The 27011-nt window shown below is 41.3% G+C and overlaps 1 protein-coding gene across 1 annotated transcript in view; it reads right to left on the bottom strand.

Moving 5' to 3' along the window:
• Positions 1 to 24094, bottom strand: part of ACACA (acetyl-CoA carboxylase alpha) — a 312028-nt gene extending 287934 nt beyond the window's left edge. The window contains 10 exon segments of the mRNA XM_070735330.1: positions 342 to 512; positions 3715 to 3924; positions 6893 to 7003; positions 8994 to 9100; positions 16626 to 16724; positions 17948 to 18029; positions 21531 to 21640; positions 22418 to 22556; positions 23961 to 24056; positions 24058 to 24094. Of these exon segments, the coding sequence (XP_070591431.1) occupies positions 342 to 512; positions 3715 to 3924; positions 6893 to 7003; positions 8994 to 9100; positions 16626 to 16724; positions 17948 to 18029; positions 21531 to 21640; positions 22418 to 22556; positions 23961 to 24056; positions 24058 to 24087 (1155 nt within the window). The 5' untranslated portion in view covers positions 24088 to 24094.
• Positions 24095 to 27011: the final 2917 nt, after the last annotated feature.

Below are 27011 nucleotides of genomic sequence, written 5' to 3'. Positions count from 1 at the left end.
GCCTCCATTACCCACAGACTGAAACACCAAAATGTGCCTCACTTCTGAAAACACACCCTCCCATTTCAAAACAACCCAGGGAGAGGTTTTCCCTAATGCAACGTTTCACTTTCCAAAGCCAGAACTTTCCCCTTGCCTTATCAGCTCTGTCATCGTGTTCCAAGTCCGGAACGACTCACCTCTTGCAACATTTGGAACAAATCCAGCCTCCCCCTCAAAAAAAACCCCCTCTTCCTGCCTACTCAAGATTTTGGAAGAACTGGTTATTCCAGCTGAAGTCTGCAGACTGGCCCATGTTTAACCACTGATTTCATCCTTCCCATCAGTTCTTCTTGACTTACCTGGAGTTGAGCGGAAGGCAGGTTGACGTCAGCCACCATTTCCGTACAAGGATGCTCGACCTGCAGCCGAGGGTTTAGCTCCAAAAAGTAAAAACTCCCATCCTGGCTATAAAGATATTCCACCGTCCCGGCACTGACGTAGCCCACCATCTTGGCGAGTTTGACCGCACACTGGAAAAAAAGAGAGAGCACATTGTTTAAATTGAAAAGGAAACTTTTGTATTATAAAATAAAACAATACATACATACATATACATATACATATACATATACACATACATACATACATACATACATACATACATACATACATATTATAATATGTATAATTTTTTAAAAATTTTATAGCATATCAAATAAAATTTAATTGAAAAAGAGAGAAAGGGCCACTTTCAAAAGACACATTTTGAACCAAACCAACTTCGTAAGGTCATTGGCTTGGGTAGTTTCTGAGTTCAAGAGAATGGGCCCAAGGAACTCAGATCTGATGATGACTATGGGACCATGGAACTCACCAGCACCCAGAATTACCATTCTTCTTCCTACTTATTTCAAGACTGTTCATAAAAGCCATCTTCTTCCTATCAACTTTTAAAGCTACCCCAAGTCCTCCGGGGAGGGGGGGCATATAAATCCAATTACTTACTTACTTACTTACTTATTTACAAAAAGAAGGAAGGAAGGAGGGAGGGAGGGAGGGAGGGAGAGAGAGAGAGAGAGAGAGAGAGAGAGAGAGAAAGAAAGAAAGAAAGAAAGAAAGAAAGAAAGAAAGAAAGAAAGAAAGAAAGAAAGAAAGAAAGCATGAGGGCCATCTCAGAGTTGGAAGGGTCCTTGTGGGTCATCTAGTCCAGCCCCCTGCCCAAGGAGGAGACCCTACACCAGTGATGGAGAAATTGTGGCAGATTTGTATACCGCCCCTCTCCGGAGACTCGGAGCGGCTCACAACAATAATAAAGTGTACAAATCCAATACTTAAAAACCAATTAAAAACCCTTGTCATTAAAAGTCACACAACCCAATCAAACCATACATAAATCGTAAAAGCTAGGGGGCATATCAATTTCCCCATGCCAGGCGACATAGGTGGGTTTTCAACAACTTGCGAAAGGCGAGGAGGGTGGGAGCAGTTCTGAACTCCGGGGGAAGTTGGTTTTAGAGGGCTGGGGCCGCCACAGAGAAGGCTCTTCCCCTAGACCCCCGCCAGATGACATTGTTTAGTCGACGGGACCCAGAGAAGGCCAACTCTGTGGGACCTGACCGGCCGCTGAGATTCGTGCAGCAGAGTACGGTCCCGAAATGAAGGTCGCAAATGGCAAATGCCTGACCAGAGGACACGACAGCCATCACAGATGTGGGCACACATTTAACCTGTGGGGACTTCAACTTCCTCAATTTCCCCAGCCACCTTGCTTTAAGGTGCGTGGACGTCAACGTCCAGATTTATCCAAACGGTATGCTGGCTGGGGGAATTCTGGGAGTTGAAGTCCACACATCTTAAAGCCACCAAGGTTGAGAAACACTAGATTGCATATGAGTTGTTTATTCATGCACCAAACTTACCTAAGTAGCCACAGCACCATCTTTATAAAATTAGGGAGCTAATCAGATTCGTACCGAACTGAAGATTAGCCGTGTTCTTCACACACGTTTAATCAGGTTACGGAGTTAATCTGTTTTCGGTGCAATAGTCTGAACCTTAAATGAACTAGAGGTTTAACCTACATAAAAGACCAAGTTATTACTCCCACTGACAAAAATCAAAGTAAGGCCAATAAATGACCAGCTTGGCATGTTGCATGAATGCCTCTGCCAAATATTTCACTGACCTAGTTAAATGTGCTTTGTAAGTGAGGCCTCCTGAAGCCTCCAGGGGCCATTTCTCCATTCCGGAGGCTTGAGAAAAGGCTCCAGAGCCCAGGGAGGGTAAAAACACCCCCCTCCGCCATGGCGTGGGAAGCCAACTAGGCCACGCCCATCATGTGCCCCCCCCCTCCCAGCAAATCGGAAGAGAACCCCTTGCTAACTTTTTGGAAGCCCCTGCCCTGAATGCTACTGCACGAATCCCAGCGACCAATAAGGTCCCACAGAGTTGGCCTTCTCCGGGTCCCGTCGACTAAACAATGTCGTTTGGCGGGCCCCAGGGGAAGAGCCTTCTCTGTGGCGGCCCCGGCCCTCTGGAACCAACTCCCCCCGGAGATTAGAACTGCCCCCACCCTCCCTGTCTTTCGTAAACTACTCAAGACTCATTTATACCGCCAGGCATGGGGGAGTTGAGATAGCTCTTCCCCCTAGGCCATTACAAGTTATGCATGGTATGTTTGTGTGTATGTTTGGTTTTATAATAGGGGTTTTTAGTTGTTTTTTAATTATTGGATTGTACATGTTGTGTTTATTATTGTTGTTAGCTGCCCCGAGTCTACGGAGAGGGGCGGCATACAAATCCAATAAATTATTAAATTATTATATTACGGCCACAGCTGAGCCCAATTTTGGGCTCAATTTTGAATTTGTGAATCTGGCTTCCTCATTGAGTTGTTGGCTTGTCAGATGGTTGCAAAAGGGGACCACACAACCCTGGGACACGGCAACGGTCGTAAGTATGAGTCAGTTGCCAGGTGTTTGAATTTGGATCATGCAACCATGAGAGGGATGCTGCAGCGGGTCGTAAGTGTGAAAAATGGTCATTGGTTACTTTTTTCAGTGCCATTGTAATTTTTGAACAGGAAAAGAAGAAAAGAGAAGAGAAGAGATCTTTATTGAGAATAGAATAGAATAGGAAATAGGGGAAAAAATAGAATAGCAATAGCATTTAGACTTATATTTATTAATTTATTTGTTTGTTTATTTAATTAGATTTCTATGCCGCCCTTCTCAACTGACTCAGGTGTTTTTACAGCCCTCTCTAAGCGGTTTACAGAGAGTCAGCCTGTCGCCTCCAACGATCCTCCTTTTACCGATCTTGGAAGGATGGAAGGCTGAGTCAGCCTGGAGTCTACTGAGATTCGATCTGCCAAACTGCTGGCAGCTGGTGATCATCAGAAGTAGCTTGCAATACTGCATTCTAACCACTGCACCACCGAATGGAATGGAATGGAATAGAATAGAATAGAATAGAATAGAATTCTTTATTGGACAATTGTGATTGGACACACAAGGAATTTGTCTTCGAGGCATAACCTCTTTGTGTACATAAAAGCTGTAAGCGATAAAATATGATCAGTCATTGTAAAATTGCATCATACTCATCATAAACAAACTGTTGTAATTTGGAGACTACCTGTAGCAACCACCACCATCTAATTCGGACTCTTCCACCACAATTGTGAGCAATGGGTTACAATTCTCCCCCTTCAAAGGCAGAATTCCCACCCACCTGTTCCATATGTTCAAAGACAGCCAACGTCGCAATAGATGCTGGAGCTTCCTCAATAATCTTCTGATGCCGGCGTTGCACCGAACAGTCTCGGCCAAAGAGGGAGATGGCATTGCCATATTGGTCGGCAAGGATCTGGACCTCAAGGTGGCGGGATTGCTTAGCCAGTCGCATCACAAAGATCGGTGAGCCTGGCACCTCAGTTTGTACCTAAAAGTCACACAGAAGCAGGCAGTTGTTAGTACTGTGTACATAACTGGTTGGGTTTGCCAATATATAAACAAACTATCAATGTATGTTTAAATGAATTATAACACTACAGCTTTAAGAGTTAGTGTTGCAGTTAGCCACAAGAGGGAGCCAGAAGCCACCCTCACTCACTCACTCATTCACTCTCTCTCTCATTCCCATTACTCTGCTATTTCTGATGGTCTGTGTGACTATGTTGTAGAACTGTGTGTTCAAATGATACTTTAATGTATTTTGTAAGCAAGGCTTATGGTATTGTGTATATATTGAGAAGGGCTTATAACATTGTATATGTATTGACAGTATTGACTCATGTAATTGTGTATACTGATAATATTGTGTAAACACTTGATGTGTTTTCATAGGGCGAGTTATAATAGATATTTTATTCATTTTGATTTAACTTATAATTAAATTTTATATATATACGAAAACAAATATATATATATATCACTAGATGTGTTTTTATATAGAGAGTTGTAATAGATATTTTTAAATATTCTCTGGATTGATTCAAATAACAATGAGTTCTTTTTTCTTTCTTATACAATGAAGACTTCTACCCTGAGCGGAGCGATGGTAGCTCCTTTTTATGTTATATGTTATGTTTGTAATGTTTGTCTTTGAAAATTAATAAAAATATTTTAAAATAATAACAATAACAATAACAATAACAATAACAATAACAACAATAATAATAATAATAATAATAAGAATAATATTGTGTATACTGAATGTATCTGGTTATCTGAATTACTAATGATATCAGCTGGATACCTGCAATTCACATTTCCCCTGTGCATCCTTGGTAACTCAAGGGTTACTCTGCACACTCTTTAACACTTAACAGCCGTGACCAAGCAATTGGGTTTTTAGCAGAGCAGTGTATTTGCCATGTTCAAAAGCCATTAAGAAAAAGACGTCCCAAAGGTGCATATTCAAATGTCTATAGGACTTTATTTTTTCCTTGAAGGTGTTTCGCTTCACCTCCAAGAAGTTTCTTCAATTCTGTCTGAATAGTGGAGAATGGGAGCATTTATATTCTTTGCAGTGATCTGGTGGTTAGCATTCCTTCTGAGAGTTGTTGAGACCACTTGGGAGGCTTATTTGTGCCCTCAGAGTCCAGTGGCACCTCTATCTAAGAACGCCTCCACTTACGAACTTTTCTAGATAAGAACCGGGTGTTCAAGATTTCTTTGCCTCTTCTCAAGAATCATTTTTCACTTACAAACCCGAGCCTCCGAAACTGTAACTGGAAAAGGCAGGGAGAAGCCTCCGTAGGGCCTCTCTAGGAATCTCCTGGGAGGAAACAGGGCCGGAAAAGGTGGGGAGAAGCCTCCATAGGACCTCTCTAGGAATATCCTGGGAGGAAACAGGGCCGGAAAAGGTGGGGAGAAGCCTCCGTAGGGCCTCTCTAGGAATATCCTGGGAGGAAACAGGGCCGGAAAAGGTGGGGAGAAGCCTCCGTAGGGCCTCTCTAGGAATATCCTGGGAGGAAACAGGGCCGGAAAAGGTGGGGAGAAGCCTCCGTAGGGCCTCTCTAAGAATCTCCTGGGAGGAAACAGGGCCGGAAAAGGCGGGGAGAAGCCTCTTTGGGGCCTCTCTAGCAATCTCCTGGGAGGAAACAGGGCTGGAAAAGGTGGGGAGAAGCCTCCTTGGGGCCTCTCTAGCAATCTCCTGGGAGGAAACAGGGCCAGAAAAGGTGGGGAGAAGCCTCCATGGGGCCTCTAGGAATCTCCTGGGAGGAAACAGGGCCGGGAAAGGCGGGGAGAAGCCTCCATGGGATCTCTATGAATCTCCTGGGAGGAAACGGCCAGAAAAGGCGGGGAGAAGCCTCCATGGGGCTTCTCTAGGAATCTCCTGGGAGGAAACAGGGCCTTCACCCTCCCTGTGGTTCCCCCAATCGCACGCATTATTTGCTTTTACATTGATTCCTATGGGAAAAATTGCTGCTTCTTACAAACATTTCTACTTAAGAACCTGGTCACGCAACAAATTAAGTTCGTAAATAGAGGTATAAACCGGCATGGAGACTTCTTGGAACTGCTGAAAGGACTGTGTTGTACACAGGAGATAGGCAGCAAAAGCCTGCCATCTTTGGCGCTACCGGTGCACCCTCCGAGACCGTCACGGCCATGTCCATGTCTTGTGGGCATATGTGTGCCCAGTGGCACGAGATTTATATCTTACGCATGTGCAGCAAGCGAAATTTTGTGTGAAGACGCACACATGAGCGAAATTTTGGCAATTTTTGCCGATATTTTTGCTTCCAAGCATGCACTGATGCATGCAAAAAATCAAAGAAAATCGCCAAACTTTCAATCATATCGTTGATTCTCCACACCCCATTTCCCACAATCCTTTTCCTTTATACTGCCTGAAAGTGACCACACCTCAAAGAGGCTAAGGCTGTAAGCCTTTCACTGTAATACCTTTCACTCTCGCTTTCTGAGCAATCTTCTATAGGGAGGGTCAATCCCGGGCTTTCCATTCTGATGTCTTCTTCCTCCTCTGACTGGGACCACTCCTCCATTGTGACCCTAAATATACTGATATATCGACCTCAACTCCCATAATTCTCTACTAGCATGCTTTAAGGAGCGTGGACTTCATCACCCAGAATTCCACAGCCAGCAGGCTTTAAGATGGGCAGATGCCAACTCCCATAATTCCCCAGCCAGCATGTTTTAATGTGTGTGGACTTCAATTCCCATAATTCCCCAGTCAGCATAATAGCCGGCTCATGAATTCTGGGAGTTGAAGTCCACCAGTCATAAAGGGGCCACCGTTTCTCCATCTTTGTAATTGAACCATCGGGCTTCGTATTGACTTATTTGAGCAAGCCATCATTTCTAATCTGGAGATTCTGAAAATTGGAATTTTGAGACATTTCGCCAGGCCACAGAAACGTGTCCCAGAAGGAACATACCTGTCTAAAAAGGTTGGGGAAATCATCGGCATTGTTTACTTTTCGGATTCCTTTTCCTCCTCCTCCTTCAGAGGCTTTGATCATGACCGGAAAACCAATGGCTTCGGAAGCCTGGACATGAGATAAGCCATAAATGAATGAAATTTGTTACAGATAGATTTATTAGATTTATTTAGCTATTTATTTATTGGATTTCTATGCCGCCCCTCTCCGTAGACTCGGGGCGGCTAACAACGGTAATAAAAAACATCCTATAAATCCAATACTAAAACAAGTAAAAAACCCTTATTGTAAAACCAAACATCCCTACAAACAAACATAACATGCATAAATTGTAAAGGCCTAGGGGGAAAGAATATCTCAGTTCCCCCATGCCTGATGGCAGAGGTGGGTTTTAAGGAGCTTACGAAAGGCAAGGAGGATGGGGGCAATTCTAATCTCCGTATGGGAGTTGGTTCCAGAGGGCCGGGGCCGCCACAGAGAAGGCTCTTCCCCTGGGTCCCGCCAAACGACATTGTTTTGTTGACGGGACCCGGAGAAGGCCCACTCTGTGGGACTTAACTGGTCGCTGGGATTCATGCGGCAGAAGGCTATTTATTTAGCTATTTATTAATTAATTCAGTCAGTCATTCATTCATTCATTACCATCTGTTGAATGGATGGATGGATGAAAGAAAGAGAGAGAAAGAGAGAGAGAGAGAGAGAGAGAGAAATCAATCAATCAATCGATTGATTGATTGATCGATCGATCAATCACACCTCCAAAATTCAGCAAGGCTGACAAAGGGCCACCTAAAATCTAGGGGCCTTCCATCTTTAATCTTGGATCGACTTCTCCACTCAAGGGTGGGGTATATTCTGGGGGTGCTCTTGGATTCTTGGCTCCTGTTTCAAAGGCAGGAGACACCTGGGGCCAAGCCCACCTTTGCACGGCTGCCCCGTCCTGAATCCTCCAAGACTGTGATGGCGAACCTTTTTTTGGTATGCGTGCCAAAAGGCGAGGTAGGCGTATCGTATGCTAGTCCGTGAGCATGTGCCCATACCCATTCCCTCCCCCCACACACCCCTGCGCTGCCCCCCTGCGCATGCACACAAACACCCCCCCTGCCCCCGCGCATGTGCACAGGCCTCACTGAAGCCTGTGACAGTGAAAAACTGGCCCAATGGGGAAATTGGAGGTTTAGAAAAACAGACTTCCGTTTTTTAAAAAAAATATTATTATTATTATTATTATTATTATTATTATTATTATTATTATTATTAGTCTGCGGAGAGGTTGCAGCATACAAATCTAATAAATTATTATTATTATTATTATTATTATTATTATTATTATTATTATTATTATTATTATTATTATTAGATGTGTATGCCGCCCCTCTCCGAGGACTCAACAGTGATAACAATATAACAAATCCAATACATTAAAACAACATCTAGAACCCATAACATTAAAACCATACAGGAAACCATTAAAACGTTTCAGGAAACCTTCCTGGAGCCCCAGAATGGGAAAAAAGGCACAACAGGCAAAACAGAAATTTATTTTCTGAACTTCTGGTTTGCCTGTTGGGCTGTTTTTCATACTCTGGGGCTTTAGGAAGCTTCCCTGAAACTTCTAGAGGGCAAAACAGCCTTCTCCAAGGCCAAAATTCAGCTGGTAGTGCATACATGAATGTTGGAGCTGACATACGGTATTGCTTCGTGTGCCCTCCAATATGGCTCCGCATGCCACCTGTGCCATAGGTTCACCATCACTGCTCTAAGACAATCACCTAATAATGCCTTCTTCATCTCATGACTTGACTACTGCGTTGCAAGTCACATGGGGCTGCCCTTGAAGACTATTCAGAAGCTTCAATTGGTTGAGGACATATTTGCCTGGTCAGCAGTAGGCTTGCCTCCGTACACCTTTGTGAGATTTCTTACTTCTCAAGCTCCACTGGTTACCAGTACAGGTAGTCCTCGACTTACAACAGTTCCACAAGTCTTAAAGTTGTCAAGTTTGGGGACCACTGCTCCAGAGCTTGACACCCAAAAGTTGGATGCTATATTCATGGCTGAAAGTTCAGCTCTGTGGATAAGGTAAGGCCATACTTACTTGCAAGCCATGGTCCACATCCATCACACAGCCCTTCTCGTAGAGTTCCTGGGGGACGTTCAAAATCCGCTTTTGAAAGTCGTTTTCTTGCCAATCGACCCGGAGACCTGAAACCCCAGAAGATTTGTGATGATCCACCCTCACGTGTATTCTAAATTTAATTTATTTCCCATTGAACTCAAAGGAACATTGGGGGGGGGGGTGTTCCTTGATGCTCGGTGGCGCAGTGATTAGAGTGCACTACTTCAAGCTGCTTCTGCTGATCACTGGCTGCCAGCAGTTTGGCAGATCGAATCTCAATAGGTTCAAAATTTGACTCAGACTTCCATCCTGGACTGGCGGGACCCAGGGGAAGAGCCTTCTCTGTGGCGGCCCCAGCCCTCTGGAACCAACTCCCCCCCAGAGATTAAAATTGCCTCCACCCTCCTTGCCTTTCGTAAGCTGCTTAAAACCCACCTCTGCCGCCAGGCATGGGGGAATTGAGATACTCTTTCCCCCTAGGCCTTTACAATTTTATGCATGGTATGTCTGTATGTATGTTTGGTTTTTATAATAATGGGTTTTTAACTGTTTTTAGTATTGGATTATTATTACTGCTGTTAGCTGCCCCGAGTCTGCGGAGAGGGGCGGCATTCAAATCCAATAAATAAAATAAATAAATAAAATAAATCCTTCCAAGGTGGGTAAAATGAGGACCCCGATTTATTTTACTTATTTATTCATTCATTTATTAGATTTGTATGCCACCCTTCTCCAAGGACTCGGGGCGGCTCACAGCATGTAATATAACAATACATTACAATGGCAAATCTAATCAAATTTAAAATTACAATCTAAAAATCCAATATTTAAAAACAATCATACCAATTCAATCATGCAACGTATATCTCATTTCGTTGGCCAGCAGGCTGAGACCTAATTGCCCCAAGCCTGGTGACATAGGTGAGTCTTAAGACTCTTACGGAAGGCAAGGAGGGTGGGGGCAGTGCGAATCTCCAGGAGGGAGCTGATTCCAGAGGGCCGGGGCCTCCACAGAGAAGGCTCTTCCCCTAGGCCGCGCCAAGCGACATTGTCTGGCTGACGGGACCTGGAGAAGGCCAACTCTGTGGGACCTAATCGATCGCTGGGACTGTTTGTTGGGGACAATATGCTTATTCTCTATAAACCGCTTAGAGAGGGCTGTAAAGCACTATGAAGCGGTATTGCATTGACAGTTCTGTGTTAGCAAAAACTTCAGAAGAGAAGGATTTAGGGGTAGTGATTTCTGACAGTCTCAAAATGGGCAGTAGGAAAAGCAAGTAGGATGCTTGGCTGCATAGCTAGAGGTATAACAAGCAGGAAGAGGGAGATTGTGATCCCCTTATATGGAGCGCTGGTGAGACCACATTTGGAATACTGTGTTCAGTTCTGGAGACCTCACCTACAAAAAGATGTTGACAAAATTGAACGGGTCCAAAGACGGGCTACAAGAATGGTGGAAGGTCTTAAGCATAAAACGTATCAGGAAAGACTTAATGAACTCAATCTGTATAGTCTGGAGGACAGAAGGGAAAAGGGGGGACATGATCGAAACATTTCAATATGTTAAAGGGTTAAATAAGGTTCAGGAGGGAAATGTTTTTAATAGGAAAGTGAACACAAGACCAAGAGGTCACAATCTGAGGTTAGTTGGGGGAAACATCAGAAGCAATGTGAGAAAATATTATTTTATTGAAAGAGTAGTAGATGCTTGGAACAAACTTCCAGAAGACGTGGTGGGCAAATCCACAGTAACTGAATTTAAACATGCCCTGGGATAAACGTATATCCATCCTAAGATGAAATACAGGAAATAGTATAAGGGCAGACTAGATGGACCATGAGGTCTTTTTCTGCCGTCAGTCTTCTGTGTTTCTATGTTTCTATATAAGTTTAAATGTTATTGCTATTGCTCTCTGTGCTTGGTTATTTTCTTGTAGACGTTTCATTACCCAAACTAGGTTAGGTCATCAGTGCTAGTGAAGAATAGATTTTTTTTTCTCAGTGTAAATTCTATTGGATGCCCTGTAACGGGTGGTCTTAGATTGACAACTCAAGATTGACAACTTTTAAAGACTTGTGGACTTCAACTTCCAGAATTCTGGGAGTTGAAGTCCACAAGTCTTAAAGTTGCCAAGTTTGAAGACCTCCGTCTTAGAAGCTATTTGGTTGAGATGTTTACTGTTGAGTTAGTTTGGCTGTTCCCTGATTGGGGTATTGTTTACTTGATTATTGGTTTGGGGTTAACCTTGGAGTTAATCTATGCTCAAGCTGATCGCTGGTAGCGAGATAAGGAAAAAACAAAAAAGACCCAAACAAGCCGCTAGACGATAAATTGAGAGCAAATCCCACTCCTTACTAGCTCTGATGATATTATCTAGTCTGGTAATAAAATGTCTCGAAGAAAACAACCAAGCTCAGAAAGTACCAAGAACCCCCTCATTTCAACCTAGCTCACCTGTCTGGAGCCCGCACTGCATTTCAGACATTAATACAATCGAGAGAGTCCAGAAATATTTCACAAGAAGAGTCCTCCAATCCTCTACTTGCAACAAAATACCTTATTCCACCGGAACTGAAATACTGGAATTAGACAATTTACAACTACGTCGCCTCCGATCTGATCTAAATGTAGTTCATAAAATCATATACCAAAATATCCTTTCTGTTAATGACTACTTCGCCTTCAACTGCAGCAATACATGAGCACGTAATAGATTCAAACTCAATGTAAACCACTCCAAACTCGACTGCAGAAAATACGCCTTTAGCAATACAGTGATCAACGCCTGGAATGCACTACCTGACTCTGTGGTTTCTTCCCCAAACCCCAAAATCTTCTATCGACCTCACCCCATTTCTAAGAGGTCTGTAAGGGGTGTGCATAAGTGCACCATTGTGCCTACCATCCCTGTGCTCCGAGTCTCCAGAGAGGGGCGGCATACAAATCTAATTAATAATTAATAATAATAATAATAATAATTATTATTATTATTATTATTATTACTGTCCTGTTGTCCTCTTTTATCATTACTTTTTACTTACATTATGTTTATACAAGCTACAGCTATTCTATATATGTTTGACAAATAAATTAATTAAATATATAAATAAATAAACCCTGACCTACCAATATTCTCCTTTAAAGGAACATTTCCCAATTGGTTTTTCTTTGAGTAATGATGTACATTACCCAATCACAACCAGGACATTTAAATTGACTTAATGGGTTTTATCTACATTGGGTAAAAGGGACTCTTCTGATAAACTATTTGGGATAAGGAAGGAACAAGTTTGGAAAGTACCTTCGTGACAGAATAGGCAATACTGATAGTCTTCCATTTACAACTGTTTAAGTCCACAAGTTTTAAAGTTGCACAGCTTGAAGACCTAAGTACAGTGATACCTCGTCTTATGAACTTAATTGGTTCCGGGAGGAGGTTCGTAAGGCGAAATGTTTGTAAGACGAAACAATGTTTCCCATAGGAAACAATGTAAAATGGATTAATGCGTGAAAGGAAGGGAAAAAAATTGCAAAAACGGCGCTCCGCTAGGCACCGCCGCCCAGCTGTCACCTTTTGAAACAGTTCAGCGTTTGGGTTTGTGAGGCCGCCGAGAAGCGCTGCCGCCCGACTGTCATAAGGCGAAAAAAGTTCGTAAGAAGAGGCACAAAAATCCCAAATCCTGGGTTCATATCTCAAAAAGTTCGTAAGACAAGGGGTTCGTATCGCGACGTACTACTGTATTTGGTTGAGCTGTTTACTGTTGAGTTAGTTTGGCAGTTTCCTGATTGGGGTAAAGTTATAATGTTCAAAGTTATAATGTCACTGGAAAAAAGGGAACTTATGACTACTTTTCACACTTGCAACATTCCCCACAGTTGTGGCATCAAAATCCAGACCCTTGGCAATTGACTCACATTTATGACCGTTAGAGGGTCCCAGGGTCACGTGATCCCCTTTTGGGAACTTCTGGCAAAGCAAAGTCCATGGGGAAGGCAGATTCACTTAACAACCGGGCTACTAACTTTTAACAGCTGCAGTCTTTCTCTTAACCACGGGGGCAAGAAAGGTTGTAAAATGGGGCAAAACCTCACTTAGTAACAGAAATTTTTGGGCTCAGTGGTGGTTGTAAGTCGAGGATGACCTGCATTTAAAAAGGAAGGGAAGAGCCTTAAGCTAAACACTCCATTTCAGGTTGCAGAGAGATTCCTTCCTTCCTTCCTTCCTTCCTTCCTTCCTTCCTTCCTTCCTTCCTTCCTTCCTTCCTTCCTTCCTTACTTACTTACTTACTTACTTACTTACTTACTTACTTACTTACTTACTATACCGCCCTTCTCTGCAGACCAAGGGTAGCTCCCAACAAAATAAATACAATAATACAATATACACTGCTCAAAAAATAAAGGGAACACTTAAACAACACAATATAACTCCAAGTAAATCAAACTTCTATGAAATCAAACTGTCCACTTAGGAAGCAAAACTGATTGACAATCAATTTCACATGTTGTCAGCACATTCAACTTTATAAAGAACAAAGTATTCAATGAGAATATTTCATTCATTCAGATCTAGGATGTGTTCTTCGAGTGTTCCCTTTACTTTTTTGAGCAATGTATAAAAAATCTAGTTTTAAAATTAAATCTAAAAACCCCAATACATTAAAAACAATCATCCACATTAATTCTATATACATTCTAATCATTGGCCAGAGCTAGGTGTAACACTCAACGGCACCAAGCCTAACGGCAAAGGTGAGCTCTTAAAGCTTTGTGAAAGGCCAGGAGGGTGGGGGTGGTACGAATCCCTGGAGGGAGTTAATTCCAGAGGGCCAGGGCCACCACAGAGAAGGCTCTTCCCTTAGGCCCTGCCAAACGGCATTGCCTAGCTGACGGGACCTGGAGAAGGCCCACTCTGTGAGACCTAACTGGCCACTGGGATGCACGAGGCAGAAGGTGGTCCCTTAAATAATCTGATCCTAAGCCCAGAGATCCTCAAACTGGGCAACTTTAAGATTTGTGGATTTTAATTCTCAGAATTCCCCAGCCAGCAAACTAAAACTGTCTGGAGAATTCTGGGAGTTGAAGTCCACAAATCTTAAAGTCGCCTCTGACTTAGCCAGTCAATCTAACTCACTCTGCATAGCGACAGGAGATCAGAAGTGATCCTGCCAGTTGTCTTCCCCAGAAATAATTTTCTCCCCAGTCACCTCCAAACAATTTCTAAATGCTTTTTGCATGCCAGAAAGGGATTGCAATACCCTCTGCACTCTATTCGATTCTTTCCTAATTAGTTGCAAAATCAGATCTCACAGATTTCAAAAGCCATTGCCTGGCCTGGGTTCATATCTGGATTTAAATTTCATCACCAGAATTTGAACTTTGTGGACTCACTTGTGCGGATCTGAGCCAAAAAGAAAGAAAGAAAGAAAAAAAAAGAAAAAAAGAAAGAAAGAAGGAGGGAGGGAGGGAGAGGGAGGGAGGAAGAGGGAGGGAGAGAGGGAGGGAGGGAGGAAGGAAGGAAGGGAGAAGGAGGGAGGGAGGGAGGGAGGGAGGGAGGGAGGGAAGGAAGGAAGGAAGGAAGGAAGGAAGGAAGGAAGGAAGGAAGGAAGGAAGGAAGGAAGGAAGGAAGGAAGGAAGGAAGGAAGGAAGAGCAGGGGAAATGAATTACATTCATGGTTGGAGAATTTTCTCTCAAGATAGAAGAAAAGGGTCAATTGCTCATATCTCGGAAGTCTAGAATGAACCAAAATCCATACTGCCCAATCTTGCTGCCTTAATGGAAGCTACTGTATCTCTTAAAGGGCTACCGATCTTGAAAAGTTAAGCAACCGAATCTCACCACCCCACCCAGAAGGAGAACAGCTCACCGGGGAGATAGAAACATAGAAGATTGATGGCAGAAAAAGACCTCACGGTCCATCTAGTCTGCCCTTATACTATTTCCTGTATTTTATCTTAGGATGGATCTATGTTTATCCCAGGCATGTTTAAATTCAGTGACTGTGGATTTATCTACCACGTCTGCTCGAAGTTTGTTCCAAGGATCTACTACTCTTTCAGTAAAATAATATTTTCTCATGTTGCTTTTGATCTTTCCCCCAACTAACTTCAGATTGTGTTCCCTTGTTCTTGTGTTCACTTTCCTATTAAAAACACTTCCCTCCTGGACCTTATTTAACCCTTTAACATATTTAAATATTTCGATCATGTCCCCCCCTTTCCCTTCTGTCCTCCAGACTATACAGATTGAGTTCATTAAGTCTTTCCTGATACGTTTTATGCTTAAGACCTTCCACCATTCTTGTAGCCCGTCTTTGGACCCGTTCAATTTTGTCAATATCTTTTTGTAGGTGAGGTCTCCAGAACTGAACACAGTATCCCAAATGTGGTCTCACCAGCGCTCTATATAAGGGGATCACAATGTCCCTCTTCCTGCTTGTTATACCTCTAGCTATGCAGCCAAGCATTCTACTTGCTTTCCCTACCGCCTGACCGCACTGTTCACCCATTTTGAGACCGCCGCTACCGCTTCGCCTGCTAGCCAGGAAGGAGAGGCGCTCCAATCAATGAGCTGTTCTCCTTCACAGAGGATTTCTTCCCGCTGGTGGCTGCCGGGCGGGGACTGCTTCGGACCACGATTCTGGGCATGCGCAGGAAATTGAAGGGTGGGTTCTTGCATGCGTGCACGCACGCTGCCCCCCATTGGAGCCTTCCAGTAGGGTCGCGAATGGCTGCCCTTTAGTGGGTATAAGAAATATACTGGTGACATTAAGAAAACAGTAATTACCGCATACATTGAAAATGTAGAAATAACGTAATAAGAGAAATACTTCTATATCAGAAAATTTACACGATAGAGCAAAACTAAGCACATTTTTGGAATCAGCACATCAAACTCCATAAAACAGACATATTACCTTTGCTGGTTATTTTTTTGTGTTGATCAATGTTATTGTACAGGTAGTCCTCAACTTACAACAGTTCATTTAATGACCATTGCACGTTACAATGGCATGTAAAAAATGATATGACTGTTTTTCTTTCACAGATACAACCTTTGTGATTAAAATTCAGATATTTGGCAAGTAGTTTATACTTATGACCGCTGCTGTATCCCAAGGTCGTGCGGTCCCCTGACGCCACCTTCCGACAAGCAAAGTCAAGGGGGAAGCCAGGTTTACTTAACAACCAGGTTACTAATTTATCAACTGCAGTGATTCACTTAACAACTGTGGCAAGAAAGGTCATAAAATGGGGCAAAACTCACTCAACAACAGAAATTTGGAGCTCAATCCTGGTCGTAAGTGGAGGACTACCTGTATCTGTATGGAAGGGAGTGAGAAGTAACCCCTTTTTTAGTTTTGGTGTTTGGTGTTTTTATATCACTTTTTAAATTTTCCTCATTCTCCCCACTTCCTCCTAGGATTGATGATGTTACCTAGTTCGGTAATGAAATGTTTGCTAGAAAATCACCAAGCTCAAATAGCACCAAAAGTCGCCCAGGGTCAAATCTGCTTACTATCCCACATCATTTCTCAGGGTTTATTTTAAACAACATTTCCATATGGAGAAATACAGTCTATAAACACATGACCTTGAACGTGTCTTACCATTGCCACTCCATGGAAGGGTAGGGATGCCCGCAGTTTGCGCCACTATAGAAGAAGCAATTTTATCTCCTAATGCCCACATCGCTTGACTTGGGGGACCTAAGACAAAATAAATAATAATAATAAAGGTTCAACAGCAAGATCAAAATTGTTCTTTTCATTTACTTGATTTACTGAATGCCACATGGCTTATCATGTCCATCTCAACTGTGTTAATTGCTTTCCTAGATATTTATCTACAGTAACTGATTTATTCCTCATTTTGTTCTACTTCTTCAGGATTTTCTTCTCAAGTTGCCTCTTTTTATTTTTTTTTTCAACTGTGCTTTTTAAAAAAAGTATATTACTATTATTATTATTATTATTACTATTATTTATAAAAATCTCAAATTAATGTATGAAAAGTGTGGCACCTGGGCACCATACATCCCAATACAAATGAAATTGATCAGAATAAACATAATTATTACATTCAGCTTATGTATTTTTAATAGCAATACATATCTACGTTAGGTTACAATCTATCATTATTCAATTATCGTATTTTTCGGTGTATAAAACGCACCACAAGACTGTTTTGCTCCTGATAGAATCTGCCGACGAAGTCTCCTCTGACCAAGGAAGCGTGAGTGACAGGGAAGAGGGGAGTTTGGCAGACACCCCAGGAAGAGATCAATCATCCTTATCATCCCTGGATTCTGAACAAGAAGTTATGACGGACCCATGCATGCGTAGAGTGATGCATAGGAGAGAACAACTGAAGTATTATTACAGGAGATAAGTGAGGCCACCTGGGGTTGGGTGGGGCTGTTGTAATTAGTGCTACAGATAAAAAGAACAGCGTGCTGGTTTAGCCTTGTGTAGGTTTATCTGATTCATAGTTCGGCAAGATTGTGGTTTTGCTCTTTCCCTGTTCAAGACTGTGTGTGGAATTTCTGGACTTTGGAATTGGACTCAATTTCCCAGTTACTGGGTGAGAAATTGGATTGCATTCAACCTGTGCCTTGTGTGTACCAGAAAATCCCTTTGACATTTCAAAAGGGAGTTTTTTTCTGCTTTTCTGTAGATAAAGACTTTTGGTTTTCCTTCTATCGTGTGGTGTGTGTCTTTTTGGACTAATGACCCTGTAATTACGGGCGGTTGGGACATGTCGGCAGAATGCTCCGGTGCATCTTTTAGGAGTGCTTTTGAGGGACGGCCCATCAGAATACAAATTAGAAAAGCTATTCCATTCCTAACACGAGCTGTTGTCTTCTGGCAGGAGATCCCTTGCAACAATAAACTAATTAGAATCTATTAGAGATGAAGTTGGAACACTTTACCCATGAAAGCAATGCCATTTTTGTGAAGCAGTTCTGGAAGTTTTGGGTTCTCTGACGCGTGGCCCCAGCCAGCCCACACGGCCTGGAATTAGAAAAACAGAAGTCAGATTTCCTTGTGATGAGATCTAAAACAAATACAGCAGTCCTTCACTTACATCCAGGGATGGGATCTTACGGGCATAGTTCCCTCTAAGCTGAGCAGTGAGCAATTGCTCACTTAAAAATCATCATCAACTCAGAGTTTTCCAAACCTGCCCAGAAGCCGAGAGGGAAAGAGTGAGAGGGAAGGAGAGAGAGAGGAAGAGAGGAAGAGAGAGAAACAGATAGAAAAAAGAGAGGAAGAAAAAGAGAAAGAAAAAGAATGGGAGTAAGGAAGAGAGAAAGAAAATCAAAATCTAGTTTGAAACTAGCTCAACTATTTAAGTGGCATTTTGATATTGATAGAGTTGCCCTATTATGAGCTCACTGCTATAGACACACAGTACAGTATTTTATTTTGAAATTCTCTGAGGCAAAACAGGGTGGGTTTTTTATTTGTTTGTTTGTTTGTTTGTTTGTTTATTTATTATTTCTGTGCCGCCCAGTCCCGAAGGGACTGCCGCTCAGACACTATACTTTGCCGCCCCCCCCCCCCAAAAAAAAAATTAGAGGAAACACTGCTTCCGGGTACAGTCAGATACGCAGAACAGGTAAAAAACTTTTGAATTTTTTTTCTTTTTTCCCCCTTCTGGGCTCTGGGTATTATTATTATTATTATTATTATTATTATTATTAATAATTAGATTTGGGTTTTTAAAATATTTTTTATTACAATACAAAGATTAAAAAAGAGCAGATATATAGTGTTGTACATATTGTATCATTTCAGAGTATAATTATTATTTGTATAGTTGTACTTAAATTCTAAGATACTTTATACAGAGCTGCCCCTAGTTCCCCCTCCCTCCCTGTTGAACTGTTGACCTAACAATTCTATTTTTTTCTTTTGATATCAATATGCAGCTTATGGCATCAGCGGTTGTCACACATTTGTTCTATCATACAATTAATCTAAAGTCAGATGGGTTTGATCTTAATTTTGTGTCTCGGAATGATTTTAAGAACATCTAGTTTATTTACTACCATTATTGTTATTGGGGGTTTTTCCTTGTCTCTACCCAGTCATAATTTTTTTTCCAGATTTCATAATATTTTGATTCTTCTTTATTTTTAAGTTTTTGGGTTAATCTGTCCATTTCTGCACAGTCATTTTTTTTTTTTATCATTTCTCTTTCTGATGGTGTTTCTTCTTTTTTCCAATTTTGTGCTATTGTAATTCTGATTGCAGTAATCATATGTTGTATCAAATAATAATAGTCTTTTTTAAGTTTTTTGTCTATTATGCCTAGAAGAAAGGTCTCTGGTTTTAATCTCAGTTTAATTGTGGTAATATCGAAAATCCATCCTTGGAGTTTTTTCCATGTCTTTTTTATTTGGGGACATGTATGCCGCTCCTCTCCGAAGACTCCAAAATGTTTTTCCTATCGCAGTAAATGCGGTTGTGTATAATTTTAGAAGAGCAGCGCGTGCGTGTGTGTGTGTACATACACATGCAGTTTGTATAGTAGATAATGTATATTTTTGTGCGCCTATGTGTAATATGTATGTACACATATGGCATATAGAGAGAGAGTTAAATAGTATATTTTGGATGCTCAGTAATAGTAAATAGAGAGGGAAATTGTATCTCTTTGATGCAAGGAGAGGCCAGGCACCCTAACCCTAACTCAAACCCTTGATTTGAGTGACGTCAAGCTGGCCACCGTTAATTCAATTCAATTCAATTCAATTTATTAGATTTGTATGCCGCCCCTCTCCGAAGACTCGGGGCGGCTCACAACAACGATAAAAACAATATTATAATGGCACAAATCTAATATTAAAATAACTAAAAACCCTATCATAATTAAAAAACCAAACAGCACATACATCCCAAACATAAATTATAAGGAGCCTGGGGGAAAGATGTCTCAAATCCCCCATGCCTGGCGGTATAGGTGGGTCTTGAGTAGTTTAAGGAAGACAAGGAGGGTGGGAGCAGTTCTAATCTCCAGGGGGAATTAATTCCAGAGGGCCAGGGCCGCCACAGAGAAGGCTCTTCCCTTGGGACCCACCAGACGACATTGTTTAGTCGACGGGACCCGGAGAAGGCCAACTCTGTGGGACCTTATCGGTCGCTGGGATTCGTTAAGCTAGTCACGTGACCTTTAAGCCACGACCCCCGGTCACATGATCGCCAAGCCGCTACCACCTGGTCACATGGCCAGCAAGCCACACCCACAAAATAAGCCACACCCATAATGTAGTAGTAATTTTTTTTTTTTGCAACCCTTCACTGCTTACATCTGTTCATTTAAAAATGAATAAAACAAAAATGGGGGCGTTTTTGCTTTTCCCAAACCCACGGAAGCACAGTGTGTAATATCCTTATCTATTTACTGTTATTTTTCACAATTTTTCCATGTTTGCTCAGGACAGTTTACATTCCAAACTCAATCCCCAAATTTTCTTCAACACATTATTATTATTATTATTATTATTATTATTATTATTATTATTATTATTAATTATTACAGCATGGAGAGTTCTGTCAGTGTTGGTCTTTCCCCAAATAATGCATGGTTTTTATGGACAAACATTTTTGGACAAACAATTTTCTTTTCCGTTACTACAACTAGTTTCTCCACCTCTTCTTAGTTTCTTCTCCATGCCTTGCAAACTTGAGGACATTCTTCTCCATCCTGCACGTTTCCTGATCCGTTGGACTACAACTCCCAGAATTCCCAACCGGTGGCCACATTGGTGCAGTTATAAAATCTGATCAGGTCAGTGAACAAGCAAACTCTTCTTGGTTAGGTCCCACAGAGTTGGCCTTCTCCGGGTCCCGTGGACTAAACAATTTCGTCTGGCGGGACCCAGGGGAAGAGCCTTCTCTGTGGTGGCTCCGACCCTCTGGAACCAGCTCCCCCCAGAGATTAGGATTGCCCCCACCCTCCTTGCCTTTCGTAAACTCCTTTAAACCCACCTCTGCCGTCAGGCATGGGGGAATTGAAACATCTCCCCCTTCCCCATGTAGTTTCTGTGTATGATTGATTGTGTGCTTGTTTTTTATATATATTGGGGTTGCTTTTATGGACTTTTTAACCTAAAACTGTAATTTAGATTGCTAAATATTAGATTTGTTACTATGTACTGTTTTTGCCATTGTTGTGAACCGCCCCGAGTCTGCGGAGAAGGGCGGCATATAAATCCAATAAATCTAATCTAATCTAATCTCTTCTGTAACGTATCAAGGAAGATCAGACAATCACAAGTTGAATTCACAACAAGCTAAGCCATAAGCTGTTGAACTATGGGAATTAAATAAACCACAATTGGCTTGTTCACACAACATGTTAAGTTTTAATCAAACCTAGTTTCCAAACCAAAATAGATAGCATGCTTAACTAAACCTACGCAAACAACTACTGTATTTTAGAATAAGGCCATCTACATCCTCAGTAAGCATTCTTTATTTTAAAGTTCTGTATTTCCAGCTTCTCACCTGCACAGGTATCCGTTTTGCAATCTCCAATATCAGTTCCACGTTAGCATAGTTATTGTTATTCGGACCTCCAGGTACCGGAACATAATGATCGGCCATTTTAATATATTCTGAAAATATGAAAAAGAAGAGGGTATTTCGGTTGCTCAATTAATTAGTTACTTCTACATTTCCAAATCAGATTTTTTAAAAAAATAATATGTGTATCAATTGAGTTTAACATTCATGAGGGAACAATTCTTTTTGGAATTATTTTCCTTTTAAAAAAATTGGGGCCTAATGACTGCAAAAAGAACCAAGATGCTTCCTGGTAGAATTTATTCTTTCTTTCTTTCTTTCTTTCTTTCTTTCTTTCTTTCTTTCTTTCTTTCTTTCTTTCTTTCTTGCCTGCCTGCCTGTCTTCCTTCCTTCCTTCCTTCCTTCCTATCTTCCTTCCTTCCTTCTTTCTTTCTTTCTTTCCCTTCCTTCCTTCCTTCCTTCCTTCCTATCTATCTTCCTCCCTCCCTCCCTCCCTCCCTCCCTCCTTTCTTTCTTTCTTTCTTTCTTTCTTTCTTTCAGCTCAAATAAGTGATTCTGGGAGGTTTAGAAGCCTAAAATTATAAAACAATTTTAAAACATTAAAATTAACATTTTCAATTTCATCATTATCAGAGTTGGTCGAGGACCACTCACAACATCCACGAAAGAACTAAGTAGAAGAAGCAACTGTGATGATTATTGAACTAGAAACATAGAAGATTGACGGCATTCCATTCCATATTTTCTGTTCCATTCCATTCCCATTTCTATTTCTATTTTTACCACTTTTATTATTATTATTATTTATTAGATTTGTATGCCGCCCCTCTCCGTAGACTCCAGAAAGAACCATGAGAAGCATAGCTCACCTGCATTGGCTTTTAAATCTTCGGGCGTCACCATAACCACAAAACGAATGGCTCGCTCATTCCGGAACATCTCATAGGACCAACGTCTGATGGACCGCATGCACTTGACGGCCGCTATCCCATTGTTGGCAATGAGGACCTAGATGGAGAAGAAACAGGAAGGGGAAGGATAAAATGGTTCAGATTTACAATCCTCAATCAAACTATGGGAAATAACTATCTCGACAGCCCAAGTGACACAGACATATGTCCACATTGCCCAGATTAGGTCAGGGGGAAAGATCAGAAGCAACGTGAGAAAATATTATTTGACTGAAAGAGTAGTAGATGCTTGGAACAAACTTCCAGCAGACGTGGTTGGTAAACCCACAGTAACTGAAGTTAAACATGCCTGGGATAAACATAGATCCATCCTAAGATAAAATACAAGAATAAGGGCAGAATAGATGGACTATGAGGTCTTTTTCTGCCATCAATCTTCTATGTTTCCATCTCCCCGGTGTGAGAGCATAGGAGTGGAATTTGATTTATTTCTCAGATGCTATTTGGTTCAGTGACAGGTATTCTATTCTATTCTATTTTATTTTCTATTCCATTATATTCTATGGATTCTATTCTCAATAAAGCTTTGTAGTCTATTCTACTCTAAATAAAGACTTCTATTCTTTTCTATTCTAAATAAAGATTTCTTCTATTCTACTAGTTTTTCTCATCATTCCTATCACCCATTTCCTCCCATGTTGACTGTATGACTGTAACTTGTTGCGTATATCCTAAGATTTTTATTAATATTGCTTCTTCATTGCTTATTTGACCCCTATGACAATCATTAAGTGTTGTACCACATGATTCTTGACAAATGTATATTTTTATTTTAATGTACGTTGAAAGCATATGCACCAAGACAAATTCCTTGTGTGTCCAATCACACTTGGCCAATAAAAATTCTATTCTATTCTATTCTATTCTACTCTGTTCTGTTCTATTTTCTGTTCTATTCTGTTTTCCATTCTGTTCTATTTTCTATTCTATTTTCTATTCTGTTCTATTTTCCATTCTGTTTTCTATTCTGTTCTATATTCTATTCTATTCCATTTCATTCCATTCCATTCTATTTTCTACTCCATTCCATTTTATTCTCTTTTCAATAAAGATTTGTAATCTATTCTATTCTAAATAAAAATTTCTATTCTTTTCTTTTCTATTCTAATAAAGATTTATGTTCTATTCTATTCTGTTCCGTTCCATTCCATTCCATTCTATTTTCTACTCCATTCCATTTTATTCTATTTTCAATAAAGATTTGTAATCTATTCTATTCTAAATAAAAATTTCTATTCTTTTCTTTTCTATTCTAATAAAGATTTCTGTTCTATTCTATTCTTTTCTGTTCTATTCCATTCCATTCCCTTCTAAGTTAAACAGGGACTTTAAAGAAACCTATGAAATTATTCCATGGGGATGGGGCTTCTCTCTTTCTACCATACTCAAAACAACAACAATTGTACAATTAGGCCTTAAGAAAGGAGGTTCCATTCTTTACCTTCTCGATAACTTTGGTCCCACCAAAACGGGTGACAAACTCTGCTGGTGACGCAACAGTGAAATCTCTCTGTAGATCCACCTTCTTCCTATCGCGGGCCTTGTTTCATGAGATGAAGGCCGGACATGCTTGGCCTGGGGAGACAAAGAATAACACCGTTAAGAGTTGTCAGAAGATGCTGCAGAGATTGATTTATTTTATTTTATTTTATTTTATTTTATTATTTTATTTTACTTTACTTTACTTTATTTATTTTATTTTATAATTTAATTTATTTAATTTTATAATTTAATTTAATTATTTTATTTATTTTATTTATTTATTTTATAATTTAATTTAATTTAATTTAATTTAATTTAATTTAATTTTTTTCATTTCATTTCATTTTTATGCTGCCCTTCTCCTTAGACTCAGGGCAGCTTACAACATGTTAGCAATAGCACTTTTTAACAGAGCCAGCACATTGCCCCTACAATCCAGGTCCTCATTTTACCCACCTCGGAAGGATAGAAGGCTGAGTCAACCTTGAGCCAGTGATGAGATTTGAACCACTGACCTTCAGATCTACAGTCAGCTTCAGTGGCCTGCAGTACAGCACTCTACCTGCTGCGCCATCCCGGCTCTTTGACTAGAAACCTGGATCTCTTATACCATCATTTCTTACCAGATTATTTAACACTAGATGCCAAGACCTGACCCAAAACCTTGTCTAATGAGCTACAGACCATCATTCTCTACGGCAAGAGTCTTCAATCTTGGCAACTTTAAGACTTGTGGACTTCTGTGAGTTGAAGCCCACAAGTCTTAAAGTTGCCAAGGTTGGAGATCGCTGCTATACAGAACTGTACAGCAGAGGCAGTGAAGGGCTGCAAAAAAATTTACTGTGGCCGTGGCTTATTGTGTGGGTGTGGCTTGATGGTCATGTGACCAGGTAGGAGGGGCTTGCTGGCCATGTAACCAGATGGGAGTGGCTTGGCAATCATGTGACAGGGGGTGGCTTAAAGGTCATGTGACTGGGTGGGAGTTGCTTGCCGATCAAGATAAGTTTTCAAATAGGTGCTTGGACTCTTTTTCAGTTAATTAAGTCACATTATTTGAATAGCCACAAAAAAGACAAAACGATAGACAGCATTTCTGTTGAGGAGCACAGTAACATTTTAAGGTTTTGTACCGAACACACAAGGTTCAGTAGGTTAACAGATTAGGCAAGTAGTTCGACTTACTTTTAATTGCTATAAAATTTCAGTTCCAGATAATGATTAAAATGATTAAAGTGTTGATGGGTAAAAACATACTATTTAATTATGTCCTATTTTAAAAGTAATTAAGGATCATACTAAGATGCTAGAAAAGGAAGGACAATAAAACACTAGTAAGTATTCAATAAATAGTGCATAAACTTACTACACCCACTGCGGCGGCGGCCCCTCTCCCCCGTAGGGGCAGCAGCCCATCACTGAGCAGAGGTGGGATTCAGCAGGTTCTGACCAGTTCTGGAGAACCGGTAGGGGGAATTTTGAGTAGTTCCAAGAACTAGTAAATGCCACCTCTGACTGGCCTCAATCCCATCTCTTCTCTGCCTCCCGAGTCCCAGCTGATTGGGAGGAAATGGGGATTTTTCAGTAACCTTCCCCTGGAGTGGGGTGGGAATGAAGATTTTCCCCAAAACCTCGAAAACCTTACCCTTAAACCAGCGGTTTATTATTATTATTATTATTATTATTATTATTATTATTATTATCATCATCATCATCATCATCATCATCATCATCATTATGTCAGTACAACACAGCAAACGAGATCACTATGCTGGATTTCATATTTTATCACCAGTTGGGCGCTTCCCAAGCACCTGGGACTGCGTGATGTAGCGGCGAATTATGTGTGCCGATCCCAGTAAAGCGGCCTTTTGCAATTGACAGATGGAGATTTTGTCAATTCTGATGGTTTTCAAATGTCCGCTGAGATCCTTTGGCACTGCGCCCAGCGTGCCAAGTACCACTGGGACCACCTTTCACGGGCTTATGCCAGAGTCGTTGCAGCTCGATTTTTAGATCTTCGTATTTCGCAAATTTCTGTAGCTGCTTCTCCTCAATTCTGCTGTCTCCTGGGATTGCGATGTCGATGATCCATACTTTCTTTTCCTCCACGATCACAATGTCTGGTGTGTTATGCTTCAGAATTCAGTCAGTCTGAAGTCAGAAGTCCCACAGTAGTTTTGCTTGCTCATTTTCTACCACTTTTTCAGGGGGATTATTATTATTATTATTATTATTATTATTATTATTATTATTATATTTGTATGCCGCCCCTCTCCGAAAACTCGGGTGGCTCACAACACAATACACAATATACAAATCCAATATTAAAAACAGATAAAAACCCTTATCATAAAAAAAGTTCATCACACAACCCAAACAAAACCATACATAACTCGTATTAGCTAAGGGGCATATCAACTTCCCCAAGCTGGCGACATAGGTGGGTTTTTAGGAGCTTGCGAAAGGCAAGGAGGGTGGGGGCAGTTCTAATTTCCGGGGGGAGTTGAGGGCCGGGGCCGCCACAGAGAAGGCTCTTCCCCTGGGTCCCGCCAGACGACATTGCTTAGTCGACGGGACCCGGAGGAAGGCCAACTCTGTGGGACTTAACCGGTCGCTGGGATTTGTGCGGCAGAAGGCGGTCCCAAAGGTATTCTGGTCCAATGCCATGTAGGGATTTATAGGTCATAACCAACACTTTGAATTGTGACCGGAAACTGATCGGCAACTAATGCAGGCTGCGGAGTGTTGATGAAACATGGGCATATCTGGGGAAGCCCATGATTGCTCTCAGGGCCGCATTCTGCATCATCTGAAGTTGAGAACCACTGGCATAAACTCTAGAAAGTGTCTATGGAGATTCTCAGTCATACAGGTCGTGGTTGTCCCAAAGGAGCTTTTTCAAAAGGCAACTGCAAACGTTGTTTTTCCTTGAAGTCCTTTCGCTTCTCATCGAAGAAGCTTCTTCAGTTCTTGGATGAGAAACCAAACGTCTTCGAGGAGAAACAAAGTC

Source organism: Erythrolamprus reginae, chromosome 1 (assembly GCF_031021105.1).
Source record: "Erythrolamprus reginae isolate rEryReg1 chromosome 1, rEryReg1.hap1, whole genome shotgun sequence".
In the NCBI taxonomy this organism is placed as follows: domain Eukaryota; kingdom Metazoa; phylum Chordata; class Lepidosauria; order Squamata; family Dipsadidae; genus Erythrolamprus; species Erythrolamprus reginae.
The sequence above is the reverse complement of the archived record's forward strand: the minus strand, read 5'-3'. Positions and strand labels throughout refer to the sequence as shown.